This window comes from Acinonyx jubatus, chromosome D1 (genome assembly GCF_027475565.1).
Source record: "Acinonyx jubatus isolate Ajub_Pintada_27869175 chromosome D1, VMU_Ajub_asm_v1.0, whole genome shotgun sequence".
Taxonomy (NCBI): domain Eukaryota; kingdom Metazoa; phylum Chordata; class Mammalia; order Carnivora; family Felidae; genus Acinonyx; species Acinonyx jubatus.
The window spans coordinates 2,262,525-2,275,294 of record NC_069390.1 but is presented as its reverse complement, the minus strand read 5'-3'; the positions used below and the strand labels follow the sequence as shown (position 1 = coordinate 2,275,294).

Genomic DNA, 12,770 nt, shown 5'->3' with positions numbered 1-12,770 from the left:
GGGGACCAGGAAAGGTCTTTAAAAGTCACTGACGTGGGGGCTGTGAGGCGGAGGGCCGTTGTGGCCAGCCCCCGCCGCACCTGTTGAATTCTCTTCCTTCTGCTTTGCATCTGCAAAAGCAAAATCACCTAAGAAAACGCAGTTGAGTTCAATACAAAACGCTTGCAGATCATAAATTCCGGCTATTTCTCTTCAGTACAAAGTGTTCGGTTGCTGTTTTGTTTGAAGCATTGTGACTGAGGGGCTCGGGCTTTGCTCTAGTGCCTGAGAATAAGACGTCGACGGGGCCCGGGCCGTTGACAGGTTGCTGCCCTGGTTCGGAGGGAGGGGGAGGAGGAAGAGGGAGAGGCTCCGAAGTGTGTTTACCGTGTCTGAGATTAAGGAACGTCACCACCTCTGTTTAGCTGTGCATTTAGATAGCGTTTTGAAGTTTTATTGAGTTCTTTTCGAGGCATAAACGTCCTGGAACCTAACTTTAATATTTAGAGGTAGAAATTCACCTGATTTGAAGATAACCCTTTTCGTGTGTGTCTTCTGAGAGTGGGATTGGACTGAGAATATTGTATCGTGCTTTTACACAGACAGTGCCACATCTTTAGCGTGGGAGTAAGGGAACATACAGAACAAAGTTTAAAAATCATCCTGTGATTCGGAGCGTGCGAGACAGTGTAAACACCAGTAAATGCTTTGGCTGGTTCCAGAATAATTGGCTTAGCATCAACACACGTCCTTGTTGTTAAAGCTTCTTATAGAGAAAAGGCAAATGAGGATTGATTGCTCTTACCCTGAAGTCTGGTCATTGTAGCACCGAAAAGACATTTTTTTGTGAGTAAAATGTGCATACGCTGAAATTGACAGGTCCTTACTGTATGATTTGATGAGTTTGACAAGTGTATGTGTCTAAGAAACCTAAGAAACCAACATCCCATTCACGATCTACAACATTTCCATCGGCCCAGAAAGTTCCCTCCTGGTAGACCCTCGCCCCCACAGACGGCCGCTCCGATGGGCACACTGGTGGAAAGTTCTCTGTGAATATTTGACGTTAATTGTTACAACTCTTTTTCAATTTGTAGGAGGTCAGAGCCTTCAGATGGCAGATAACAGGTAAGCCAAGACGGACTTTGTTGGGATTTCTGTTTTGGTTGATGAACACGAGCCAGGCTGCCCGTCCGTGAGCACCAGCGGCAGCTCTGGCTGATGGCTCCTTTTCCCCCCTGTATTTGAGCCGATGAAAACTTGCTTCACGCGTGGGAAGTGTCTCAAATACTGATCCTGGGACACCTTTTATGGGAAGTGGTCGTTTTGCTCTCTAGGCCTTTGTGCGTCCCAGGTGAAGTCCTGGCCGCCTTCCTCACGTCGCACGCCCCCTGGTGTTCAAGTGAAGAGTTTTGTTACGTGGCTTGTTCTGAAGGTCTGGTGTGGTGTTTGATGTGGTTTGATTTTGGTAAGGGAGCTGTGTCCAGACGTCTCTGACACCTGTCGCACCCATTTTGGGGAAGTTCCATTGTTTGTGGAGATGTTCTGTGGCCGGCTTACAGAGCCACTGAGGGCACCGTGTCCCAGAAACCCTGTAAGGCAGCTCTCCTCTGACCCCCTTAGCGGCCGACCAAGCTGTAGCGGGATGCTGGTTGGCTCGCGGGGTTGGTTTGAGGGTGGGCCGCAGAGTTTGGGGGAAAGGAACTGGAGAAGAGTAAGCTAAGACGCTTCGGCCGGGGCTGGAAATCAGAGCCGCAGGGTGTGGCGTGGAGGTTGGGGGGGGGGGGGGGGGGTTAGATGGTAGAATTTTTTTTTTGAGAACAGGAAAGCACCTCGTGGATAACACCTGTGCGTCCGTAGCTGTGCTCTGTCCTTGCAGAGATCCCTCTCCCTGCGTTAAGTAAGAAAGTGCCCTGTGCTGTCTGTCTCCGGAAGTTCCTTGCTAGCGATACTTACTGCACACGCTGTCTTAGTTTTTCAGATGGTGTTCCCTCAGACGCCTTGGAGGCTGCTAAAAATGCAAGTAATACAGGTCAGTGCGCCACCCGCGGAAAAGGTGATGACAGTTGGAGAGTTTGTGTGCACAGCAGGGCGTCCTGCACCCTCGACCCATTTACTGCGATAACAAGCAATACAAGTCCAGGGTTACTGTGCTTCAAAGACGTGGAGGAGTTAGAGTAATTGAAGTGGAAATCGGTACTTCGTTTATTTTATTTTATTTGCTTTGTTATTTTTTATAATATTTATTTATTTTTAAGAGCAAGAGAGACAGCATGAGCAGGGAGGGGCAGAGGGAGAGGGAGACACAGAATCGGAAGCAGGCTCCAGGCTCTGAGCTGTCAGCACAGAGCCCGACGCGGGGTTCGAACTCACGGACTGAGATCATGACCTGAGCCGAAGTCGGACGCTTAACTGACTGAGCCACCCAGGCGCCCCTATTTTATTTTATTTTATTTTATTTACTGTTTATTTTATTTTATTTATTTTATTTTATTTTATTATTATTTTTTTTAAGTTTATTTATTCTGAGAGAGAGAAAGAGAGTGAGCAGGGGAGGGGCAGAGAGAGAGGGAGACACAGAATCCGAAGCAGGCTCCAGGCTCCGGGCTGTCAGCACAGAGCCTGATGCGGGGCTCCAACTCACAAGCTGTGAGATCATGACCTGAGCCAAAGGTGGATGTTAACTGATTGAGCCACCCAGGTGCCCCTATTTTGTTTTGTTTTGTTTTGTTTTGTTTTTTATTTTATTATTTTTTTTTAAGTTTATTCTGAGAGAGAGAAAGAGAGTGAGCAGGGGAGGGGCAGAGAGAGAGGGAGACAGAAGCTTAAGCAGGCTCTGAGCTGTCAGTGCAGAGTCCGATGTGGGGCTGGAACTCACAGACTGTGAGATCATGACCGGAGCAGAAATCGGGAGTCGGATGCTTAACTGACTGAGCCAGCAGGCGCCCTGAAAATCGGGACTTCATTTCAAACTTACGGTCAGAACTTCAGGCTTTGCAGAAGTGCGGTGACCTGCACAGTGCATCTCTGTGCCTCAGCCGGGGACTGGTCTTCCCATCTGTGTCCTCTCTTCTTTTCCCTGGTTATTCTGGAGCAAACCCCAGACTCCATCATGTCATTCGGTCTGTAAATTCACAGATGGGATTTCTCCTCCATTTTAAAATTTCTGTATCTGTACTTTTTCCCCTTGAACTGTTTGAAAGCAAGTTGTGGACCACCTGACTCTTGTCTCCAAAACCAGTTCCACGTAAATTTCCTGCAAAGCAGGATGCACAATCATCACCACGGTGCCATTGCCACAGTGGAGAAATGCGGGGTTGACGGGGCACCACCAGCCGATAGCACAGTCGCGTTCCTGTTTCCCTGGGCTTCTCAGCAGCTCTGTTCCAGCTGGCGCCCGCACCCAAGTCCGAGACTGGCCAGGGGTCACGTCTCCAATTCAGTTCCGTCTCCTTCGTTCTAGAACCGCCCTCCACGTGATGACACATCAGTGGGCTGCGTGCCCCGGCTGTCGTGTAGAACGTCCACACTCTGGGTGGGTCAGGCGGTTTCCTCCCTGTCACACTCAGACTGCCACACCAGGGACATGGTGTGGGAGGGGCACTGGGGCTGCGCCCCGGGGTCAGTGCTGAGATTGAGGACTTGGTTACGTCAGTGCCTGGCAGCTTTCCCCGTTGGGAGGGTCCGGTCAGTGAGTGACCTGTCGCTTATCCTGCAGGCACCCTGTTTTCCATGAGTTGTGGTCGTGATCCTTTAATCAGGATTGACATTGGTGGTTGCAGCAAGGCGTTTCTCTAAGACGGTCCTGCTGTGTATTACATCTGTCAAAGACAGTCGGGGCGCCTGGTGGCTCAGGCGGTTAAATGACTGCCTTGATCTCAGCTCAGGTCGTGATCTCGCAGTTTGTGAGATCAAGCCCCACACCGGGCTCTGCACTGATAGCAGGAGCCTGCTTGGGATTCTCTCTCTCCCTCTTTCTCTGCTCCTCCCTGGCTCGTTCGCTCTCTCTCTTTGGAAATAAACATTAGGAAGAAAAAAGACCGGCTTTCCTTCCCTCCTCTCCCAACCCCCATTTTAGTGTTACTGTAGGCTCCTCGATTTCTGTTCCAGTGTTTTATCAGTTGCCATCATTCTTTCTGGTATGTACGTTGTCCCACATTGCCAGTGGAGTTCCTTTCAAGCTGGCTTCTGTGGCCTTCTGTTATGTCCCCATCAGTTTGTGTGCTAGGTGATGTTCCGTGTTTCCTTGTACTTCCCTTGCTCCAGACCTGGAATCTACCATTTGTCCCAGGGGCCCTGTTTTAGTAGGGAGATACATTTTAAAACCAGAACACGGGCACCAGAGAGGCCTGGTCAGTTAATCACCTGACTTTGGCTCGGGTCATGATCTCACGGTTCGTGCGTTTGGGCCCCGCATCGGGCTCTGTGCTGACAGCTTGGAGCCAGGAGCCTGCTTCGGATTCTCTCTCTCTGTCTCTCTGTCTCTCTCTCTCTGCCCCTCCCTTGCTTGTGCTTTTTCTCTCAAAAATAAATAAATATGAACATAAAAAAAAAAAAACCAGAACATAGATGCTAACTGTCATTGTTTCCAGGCCTTTCAGTGGCCAGAGCTAGAGGACACGTGTGTTTGTGTATATGCACGTAGCATTTATGCATTGTACACGTATACAGTGTTACATTACACAGTTACATAGATTAAATACACATACACACTGTTTTATGGTGGCAGTTCTTTGTAATTAAAATGTTGAAATCCAGTTGCCTACTTAGTGTCCTTTGCTTGCCCACATCACTTGCTTACAAAAAGAGGGGCACTTGGCTGGCTCAGTGGGTGGAGCTTGCGACGCTTGACCTCGGGGTTGTGAGATCGAGCCCCGTGTTAGGTGTAGAGGTCACTTGAAAATCTTAAAAAAAAAAGAGTGAGGGAGCAGAGAGAGCTCCCAGGTATGGACTACCTTTGGAGTCAGGTGAGTGTGCTACGTAGGTTCCTGTAGAGTGTCAGTAAGAGGGCATTGGCTCGCAGATGCTGAGAGTCTGCACCGGGGGCCAGATGATGTGCCCACTCTGTGGTTACAGTTGAGCCAGAGACACTTCCTTCCTCCTCAGTGTCTTGCTTCTTTGTTGGGAAATAGTACAAATGTTGTGTGAGCCGAAAGGGCAGTGTGGTGGACGAGGCCGGTGAGTTTTAGGAGGACGGGCAGGGATTGCTATGTGCTGGGGGTGGGTCTGGGCAGGGCAGCGTAGGTGAAGGTGGGGACCCGCAACGCTTGGACGTCTGGACGCTCCAGGAGCCGGCCGGGGCTGTGAGCCAGACTGCAGGTGCACGCTGGTTTTCTCTGCGGGACAGTTGCCTCATCCTTGTCCTTGGCCTCTGGGTCCCCTCAGGATGGCGGGGCGGCAGGAGATAGGTCCCTCCGTTGGGAAATGACTCTGTCGTCTTTTGGGAGATCTGGGGCTTAGACAGCTAAAGTGAGTACCAGAAACCTCCAGGTACCTTTCAGTGGATTTCTAACCACTCAGGTAGTTAACAGAGGCGATCCAACGCCTTTAAAATACATAGTAAGTATTTTCAAAACATGTACTTCAGCTACTTGCTACATTTAGAAATTAAATAAATGTGGGGGCGCCTGGGTGGCTCAGTCGGTTGGGTGTCCGACTTCGGCTCGGGTCGTGATCTCGTGGTCCGTGGGTTCGAGCCCTGCGTCGGGCTCTGTGCTGACAGCTCGGAGCCTGGAGCTGCTTCGGATTCTGTGTCTCCCCCTGTCTCTGCCCCTCCCCCGCTCATGCCCTGTGTCTCCCTGTCTCTCAATAAGTAAAAATCTATTTAAAAAAAAATTAGAAATTAAATAAACAAAGCTAAGTAGGTGTGTGCTGATGAGTTTTAACTCTTGGCTCTTCTGTGGTGGGCATATTCTCAATTTTTTGGCCTTGTTTTTACCTCTTACTAGAAGAGCTCACCGACCAGGTGATGCAGAACCCTCAAGTTTTGGCAGCTCTACAGGAACGGCTTGACAATGTCTCCCACACTCCTTCCAGTTACATTGAGACGTGAGTATGCTGTGCGTGGGCCCCTGGTGCAACTTCAAGAAAGGGAAAAAGACCGATTTCCTGGTTCCTTACACTGGGAGTAAATGTCTTTCCCATCGAGCAGACCTTGGGGGCTGGGAGCGGGGCTCCGGCTTCCAGAGAGGAGCACCTGGGCTCAGCGTGTGCTAGAAACGCAGGCCTGTAGGGGGTGGTGCGGCTCGGGGGCAGGGGGGCCACCTGGGCCCACAGGCCAGGCTCAGGGCGGGGCGCGGTCTCTCCCCGCTGCCCGCAGATGGACGTAGTGACACCGCCTGGGAGAAGGAGACTTGAGGGCGCTGACGGTCTCTAGCTTTCTGGCTAGACTCCGGGCGAGTGGGCTGGCGCTCATGGGGAGGAAATGCCGGGGGAGGAACAGGGTTCCGTGGAATGCAGTTATTTCCACGTTGGCCGCACTGCACGGACAGTGCCTGCGGGGGAGACTCTGGAGTTAATGTAACCGGTTGGAGGACAAGTGGATGTAGGCTGTCAGGGTCCAGTTTGCTTAGAATCTTTTGTTATTTTTACTCCATTAGGAGGATTTGGAAAGCTAAAAATAATTGTAATTGTGTGATTAATGCAGAAAAGAGGGGCGCCTGGGTGGCTCAGTCGGTTGAGCGTCTGACTTTGGCTCAGGTCACGATCTCGTGGTTTGTGAGTTTGAGCCCCACATCTGGCTCTGTGCTGACAGCTCGGAGCCTGGAGCCTTCTTCCGCTTCCGTCTCTGTCTCTCTGCCCCTCCCCTGCTCGTTCTCGGTCTCTCTCTCAAATACAAAATTAAAAACAAAATTTTAAAGATGTTTTTATATAAAAACATTGTGCATTTTTTAAAATGCACAAAAGAAATACAGGTGTTTATGTATGTGCTGTTTCATTACGTCCTCACTGTGCCTCCTCTTTGCTGTCCTGCCAGCAGAAGGTCCTAGAAGGGGGACTGGATTTATGAGGCTTGCTAAAGGACCTTTACCTTGAGGTGGCCGGGGTCCCTTGTGATTTAAGGCTGTTCCGGTACTTTCTAAACAGTGCTGTGCATAGGAGCAGCTGGGACTGTTGTTGAAGGAAGGTTAGTTCCTCCTGTGCCTTTCTGGAGGAAGGCTGTGGTGTCCAGGCTAGTGCCAGCCCCGCCTTGAGGGCCCAGCCCAGGTGGACGCTGTCCAGGGGGCCGTGTGGGTCTGGGATGAGGCCCAGAGACCTGCTCTTTGTTCCAGATGGGGACCGAGAGCTTCAGGTTAAACTTCGTTCTGATGGGTTGAAAGGGTTTTGTTGGTTTTTGTTTTAATCTGTTTATAAAAGTAATGCATACAAACAAGTATTTTTAGAGTATAGACAAGTGTCAGGAGGCAAAGAAGCTCAAAGTTACCTGACTCTGGAAGGGAACAGGCCCCATTTGTCCGTGTCATGTCTGGTATCTCCCTCGGTGTGTGAGTGTGAACGCTTCTCTTGGTGCTGAATATTGTGTGAAAATGTGATTGTGGACACGCTGTGTTTTAGCCCTGCTCAGCTTGTCCTTATTTTCATTATTTGTAACTTTGACAAATAATGTCTCAGTGGACCTATCAGCACATAAATATTTGGTTATTTCCTTAGGGTAAATTTTTGCAAATAGAGTTACTGGATCCAAGGAACATTCCGTAACATTCAGGTTCTGGTTTGCCTTTCAGGCTTCTCAAACCCAGGAGTCGTTTGTTTTTGTTTTTGTTTTTGTTTTTGTTTTTGTTTTTTGTTTTTGATGGCTGATTAGGTAAGGAAAAGGCAGCGGTTCTTGTAAATCAACGTTCTTCCAGATATTTCGTGGGATTGGACCTTTCTTCCACGTTTGATTGTTTGTATTTTTTCTTTGTTGATTAGTTGTCCGCTTCTGCCCACCCCCCCACCTTTCTTTTCCGTGGGGATGTTTGTCCTTTTAACGGTGTTTAGGAGCCCTTTTCTGTAGTAAGGATGTTAATTCTGTGGTAAGCTACGTTTATCTTAAGAAAATTGAAAAGCATTCTGCCTTCTTTTGCAGCCATAAGGATGTTTTACTTTTTATCTCGTGTCAGTTTACCCAAAGCGGTGAAGAGAAGAATCAATGCGTTGAAACAGCTGCAGGTGAAGTGTGCTCACATAGAGGCCAAGTTCTACGAGGAGGTGCATGACCTGGAGAGGAAGTATGCCGCACTGTACCAGCCTCTCTTTGACAAGGTGGGCGGCTTGCGCGGACATTTCACTCACGGATTTCAAATCTAAGTTGAAGTAAAAACATCCACGTGTACCTAGTGATGAATCCTTGAATGTTCCTCTTTAAGCCCTAAACCTCAGAATCTTGTTTTGTTCTTTTTTTAATGTTTATTTATTTTGAGAGAGAGAGAGACAGAGACAGCAAGAAAGGGGCAGAGAGGCAGAGGAGGAAGAGAGAGAATCCCAAGCAGGCTTCCTCGCTGACAACACAGAGCCTAATGTGGGGCTCGAACCCACAAACCATGAGATCGTGACCTGAGCCCAAACCAAGAGCCGGACTCCACTCAACCAACTGAGCCACCCCCCCTCCCCACCCCCCGCCTAGGCTCCCCTAGAATCTTAAGTTATAAAAGCATTCGGTTTTTCACAGATGTTATTTGCAAACTTAACTCTTGAGTTCCTGGATAACTTACTATAGCTCTAAGAAGGTCTCACTTTTACTTAAAGAGAAGGGAGTTCATCACTGGTGATGTTGAACCGACAGACGCGGAATCAGAGTGGCACAGTGAGAACGAAGAGGAGGATAAGCTGGCCGTGAGTATTTTTTTAACGACTGCAACTTGTGTTCTGTTGTTTCAGTGCAGTTAGAAATAAGCAACCTCTTGGAACAGGTTTCAGTCCTCGGTGTAACATCACCAAGGAAGGAGCTCCTCCCAGTAGGTGCGAATTCACTCTTAGGTTGGCTGTTTGGATGTCTCTGTGGCGGGGAGCACCGGGCGGCCAGCAGGGCTGGCAGCAGTTAAAACTGCGAACCAGACACGTCTCCCTTCTCCGTCTGGTCGTGGAAGCCACTCGGTACAGCAGTGCACTGAGCCGTGGGGTCGGATGGACAGGACTCAAAACATCAGCAAAGTCTCGGTCAAGAGAAAGGCACAGTCCCATGAGAGGAGGGGACACCCGCGTCAGCGGTCACTACGAGGTCAGGGTTGTGAGGAGGGTGTGGTGGATGTCTGTGCCGCCCTGCTCGGGGCCCAGCAGCGACCCCGGAGCAGTCGCAGTGTGCCCGGGAGCTTTAGAGCGGCGGACAGCCTTCCAGGATTGGTCCCATTCCAGTGCGACCGGAAGTTCCGCCTGATTTTGTTTGGGAGACCAGTGTCTTCTATCCTCCAGTATTAGTTCTCAGGAAATTGTTTTGAAGCGTGTGATAGTCTCAATAGCCTTAGAACCCGGCCTGGCTGAAGCAATGGCTACAGACGAGTATAGTTGTGAATCGCTTCCTTATTGCTCAAGGAAAATCTTCTGTAAATTTAAAAAGCCCCTCGCGAGCGTTTCACGCGAGAATCCCGTGTGAGGAGACGTTTACACTTTCCAGTGGCTCCGTTTGGTGTTGTCCTTGACCTCCCTGGGCCCGCCCTCTCCTGGGCTTTGATGTTAGAAAAGCCTCCCCCCACCCCCACCCCCGCCACCCCCCCGGGTTGCACGTAGCCTGTCCGGTCACCTCCCTGATGTTTGCGTGGAGTTTCTGTCCCGATGTTAATAGTCACCTCCTTATCGTTTGGGGTAGACACTGCTTGGCTATTTCTTGTTGCCGAGGGGACGGGGTCTCTCTCCGATGGTGGGTGGTTGTCCCAAGACGGACGTCTCCTAGAGCTGGTGCTGGACAGCCTTCCCTGAATTTGCTGGTGCTGTGCCATGCTGTAAAATTGTATCATGGAAATCCATCCGATGGAATGCCTTGAATGTTTTGTTCCTTAGAAACGTTTAAAAGTGTGACCTGCTCAGTGGTCTTGGGGACGCGGGTTCCAAGAACAGCTTCTGAGAGAAGTTTGTGCAGGGTTCTGAAACTTCCGTTGTGCACTAAGCCGTTGAATTCTTTGTAACTTTGTTGCTTGGCGGTAAGTGCTCTCTGTCGCATCTTTGCTTTTTTAGGGAGACGTGAAAAGTAAAGTAGTCATCGCGGAAAAGGAAGTCGCGACAGCAGAGGAGCCAAACCCCAAAGGAATCCCAGAGTTCTGGTTCACCATCTTTAGAAACGTAGATATGCTGAGTGAATTAGTCCAGGTGAGCAGATGTCCACGTCGCAGAGAGCTCTTCGTCTAAAAGCTGCTCACTTGTGAACCATCTGAGCGTTTAGTGGTTGGTCGTGGTGGGCGGAAAGGCCCTTTCTGTGACCAGCGGAGGGGGGCGGAGGGTGTCACTGCTGCAACGCCCCCCACCCCCCCACCCCCGCCTCCACTGCGGTGCTGCCGGGAAGGCCTACGGCTCTGGGGCTGAGCCGAGACCTGGAGTAGCCTTCTCCCCTCTGCGATGGCCTGCCGCCTCAGCCCAGAGTGCCGTTCCCAGACTCCAGCCCCTTCCCCGTCTTACTGTGAGTGAACGAGTGGGGAGCTGTGAGGCCAGGAGGCCAGGAAGTTGGCCAGCAAAGTCAGTGGGCTGACCCAGGGGCTTCTTCTGGTTCTCTCTTCGGAGACGTGCAGACCAGCAGTCTTGGTCGACACCCGTACGTGGCGGCAGCTGGCGGAGTGTGAAAGCAGTTGGGCCCTTGTCCTTCCTCCCTGGCGTCGATGGTTCCCAGCACTCCGTGCCAGAGAGAGGCTGCCCCTCATTGCTGTCACCGAGACCCATGGTCGGTGAACAGATTGGGTGGCTTCCTGGGAGTTCCTGCTTGACGAGCACAGAGCCCGGCAGGGCTGTGGGTCCAGCGCCTGGGGCTGTGAGCAGCAGTGGCTCAAAGACCACGCGTGTTGCTGCTTTGAAAAGGCCTGCTAGAAAGTTCTTTCTGCTCTGTTTATGATCAGGAGTACGACGAGCCGATCTTGAAGCACCTGCAGGATATTAAAGTGAAGTTTTCAGACCCCGGGCAGCCTATGGTGAGTACTGGCCGAGCTCCTACTTGGCGTCAGAAAGGGTCAGGCGGCTGAGGGTGAGGGGCTCGGAGCCGGGGCAGGGGATCCAGACCTGGCCCCCACTTGTGGGGTGGTCCCGAGCCAGACGATCGCCAAGAGCTAGGATGTTCTCCTGTGGCCTCCCTGGGCCTCGCCAAGCAGTGCTGCACAGCCTGACAGGCCGCTCAGGCTGCCAGCTGCCCGTGGCAGGTGGCCAGAGTCCAACGCAGGACTGGACTCGCTGGCCGTGGTGTCCGCCGTGCCGTGTGCTGCTTTCTGAGCTGGCTTGTCCCCTGCCTCCCCTGCCAGAGGGCGTGATGGCGTCTTTCTCCTAAGCGTCTCCCGGGGTTGTGAGGCTCGGATGTGTGTGGAAAGAATGGTAGGTGTGTCCTCAGATTCGGGCAGCACTGTCCTAGGAACCCCAGATGCTAATGCCTGCAAGACACTGCGGGGGGACCACACTGAAGAATGCCCCCCCCCCCCCCGCCCTGACTGCCACGAGGCACCTGTTTCCAGCACTCCTGCTGCGGTGTCGGAGGAGTGTGAGGCCCGCCCGCCCGCCACCCTGCGTGAGGGGGGGCCTGGCACGGGCAGGTTCGGGCCTGTGAGCCTGGCTCTGGCCGAGGGGCTCCATCCCGGTGCCGGAGCCGCTCCAGCGCCACACGGCTGACGGACTCGTGGCTCTCCGTTTCGGGTCTCGGGACGCGGCCCGGGGCCGTGGGTCTGGGGGAAGGTGCGGAGGGGCCTGAGACCTGGGGCCTGGCCGTTCTCCCTCCCGGTCACAGAACGCTGGCCCCACGCCATGGACGAGGGCCAGTGTCGCCAAGTGGGTTTCTCTCCCTGGTCCTGCGGGTGCCTTGTCGGAGGCGAGGGGCCGGGGCCATACTGCGTCTGTCCCTTCCACTTTTCCTGCCCTTCTCACTCTGGGAAGTGACATTTGGCTCTCCCGCCTGCAGGTCGAGGGTGCGGACCTTGGTGAAGCCTGCTCCCAGGCTGTGGGGCACCCCTTTCCTGCCGCACCGGGTCAGCCTGGTTCCTGGGGCTTTTTCTTTGGCCTGTGGGGGCGCTTGGCCACAGCGCCCCCTAGGGGCCGTGTGGGGCGGTCACGGGCCGGTGCTTGGACTCCTGTGATCCCCAAGGGGCTGCGTGCGTGCCGTTTTAAGGTCCTGTGTCAGTTTTTTCTAACACTTCTTCCTCACCTCTGAGTCATCTGGACTCCGTTTATTTTTTAATGTTTGTTTATTTGGAGAGAGAGGATGGGAGGGGCAGAGAGAGAGAATCCCAAGCAGGCTCTGCAGTCAGTGCTGAGCCCGATGTGAGGCTTGAACTCATGAGCCGTTAGATCATGGTCTGAGCTGAAATCAAGAGTCAGACGCTTAACCGACTGACTCACCGGGGCACCTAGACTCCATTTATCAAGTTTTCTCTTCTGGATCGGTTCCTTTTCCTTCTTTTCTTTGTTGTTACTAGACACCCGTTTGGTGATTTCCCGGGTCCGTGTTCTTTCTCGGCCTGTCTCCGTCTCTTGCAGAGGTTTCTAGGCAGACAGGAGCCCTGGTCTTGGTCGACCGCGAGCCCGTCTTTTTTCCCTCGTGGCTCCCTCCATCGGTGGAAAACTTAGGAAATACGGGGAAGCGCAGAGATCTCCGTCTTGCAGAAGTAGCTCAGCTGCGGACCCAGTTTCCG

General features: G+C 52.2%; 1 protein-coding gene across 3 annotated transcripts in view; it reads left to right on the top strand.

The window, feature by feature from the left end:
• The window catches only part of NAP1L4 (nucleosome assembly protein 1 like 4), a 47,889-nt gene that overhangs the window by 18,367 nt on the left and 16,752 nt on the right, over positions 1-12,770 (top strand). For all 3 annotated transcript variants that reach the window (XR_008290217.1, XM_027045668.2, XM_053202770.1), the window contains 7 exons: positions 1,077-1,107; positions 1,953-2,011; positions 5,928-6,027; positions 8,082-8,223; positions 8,707-8,793; positions 10,129-10,260; positions 10,998-11,069. Coding sequence is in view for 2 of the 3 variants with exons in the window: in XM_027045668.2 (XP_026901469.1) it covers positions 1,094-1,107; positions 1,953-2,011; positions 5,928-6,027; positions 8,082-8,223; positions 8,707-8,793; positions 10,129-10,260; positions 10,998-11,069 (606 nt within the window). In the remaining variant the exon portion in view is untranslated. The remainder of the gene's footprint in view (positions 1-1,076; positions 1,108-1,952; positions 2,012-5,927; positions 6,028-8,081; positions 8,224-8,706; positions 8,794-10,128; positions 10,261-10,997; positions 11,070-12,770) is intronic.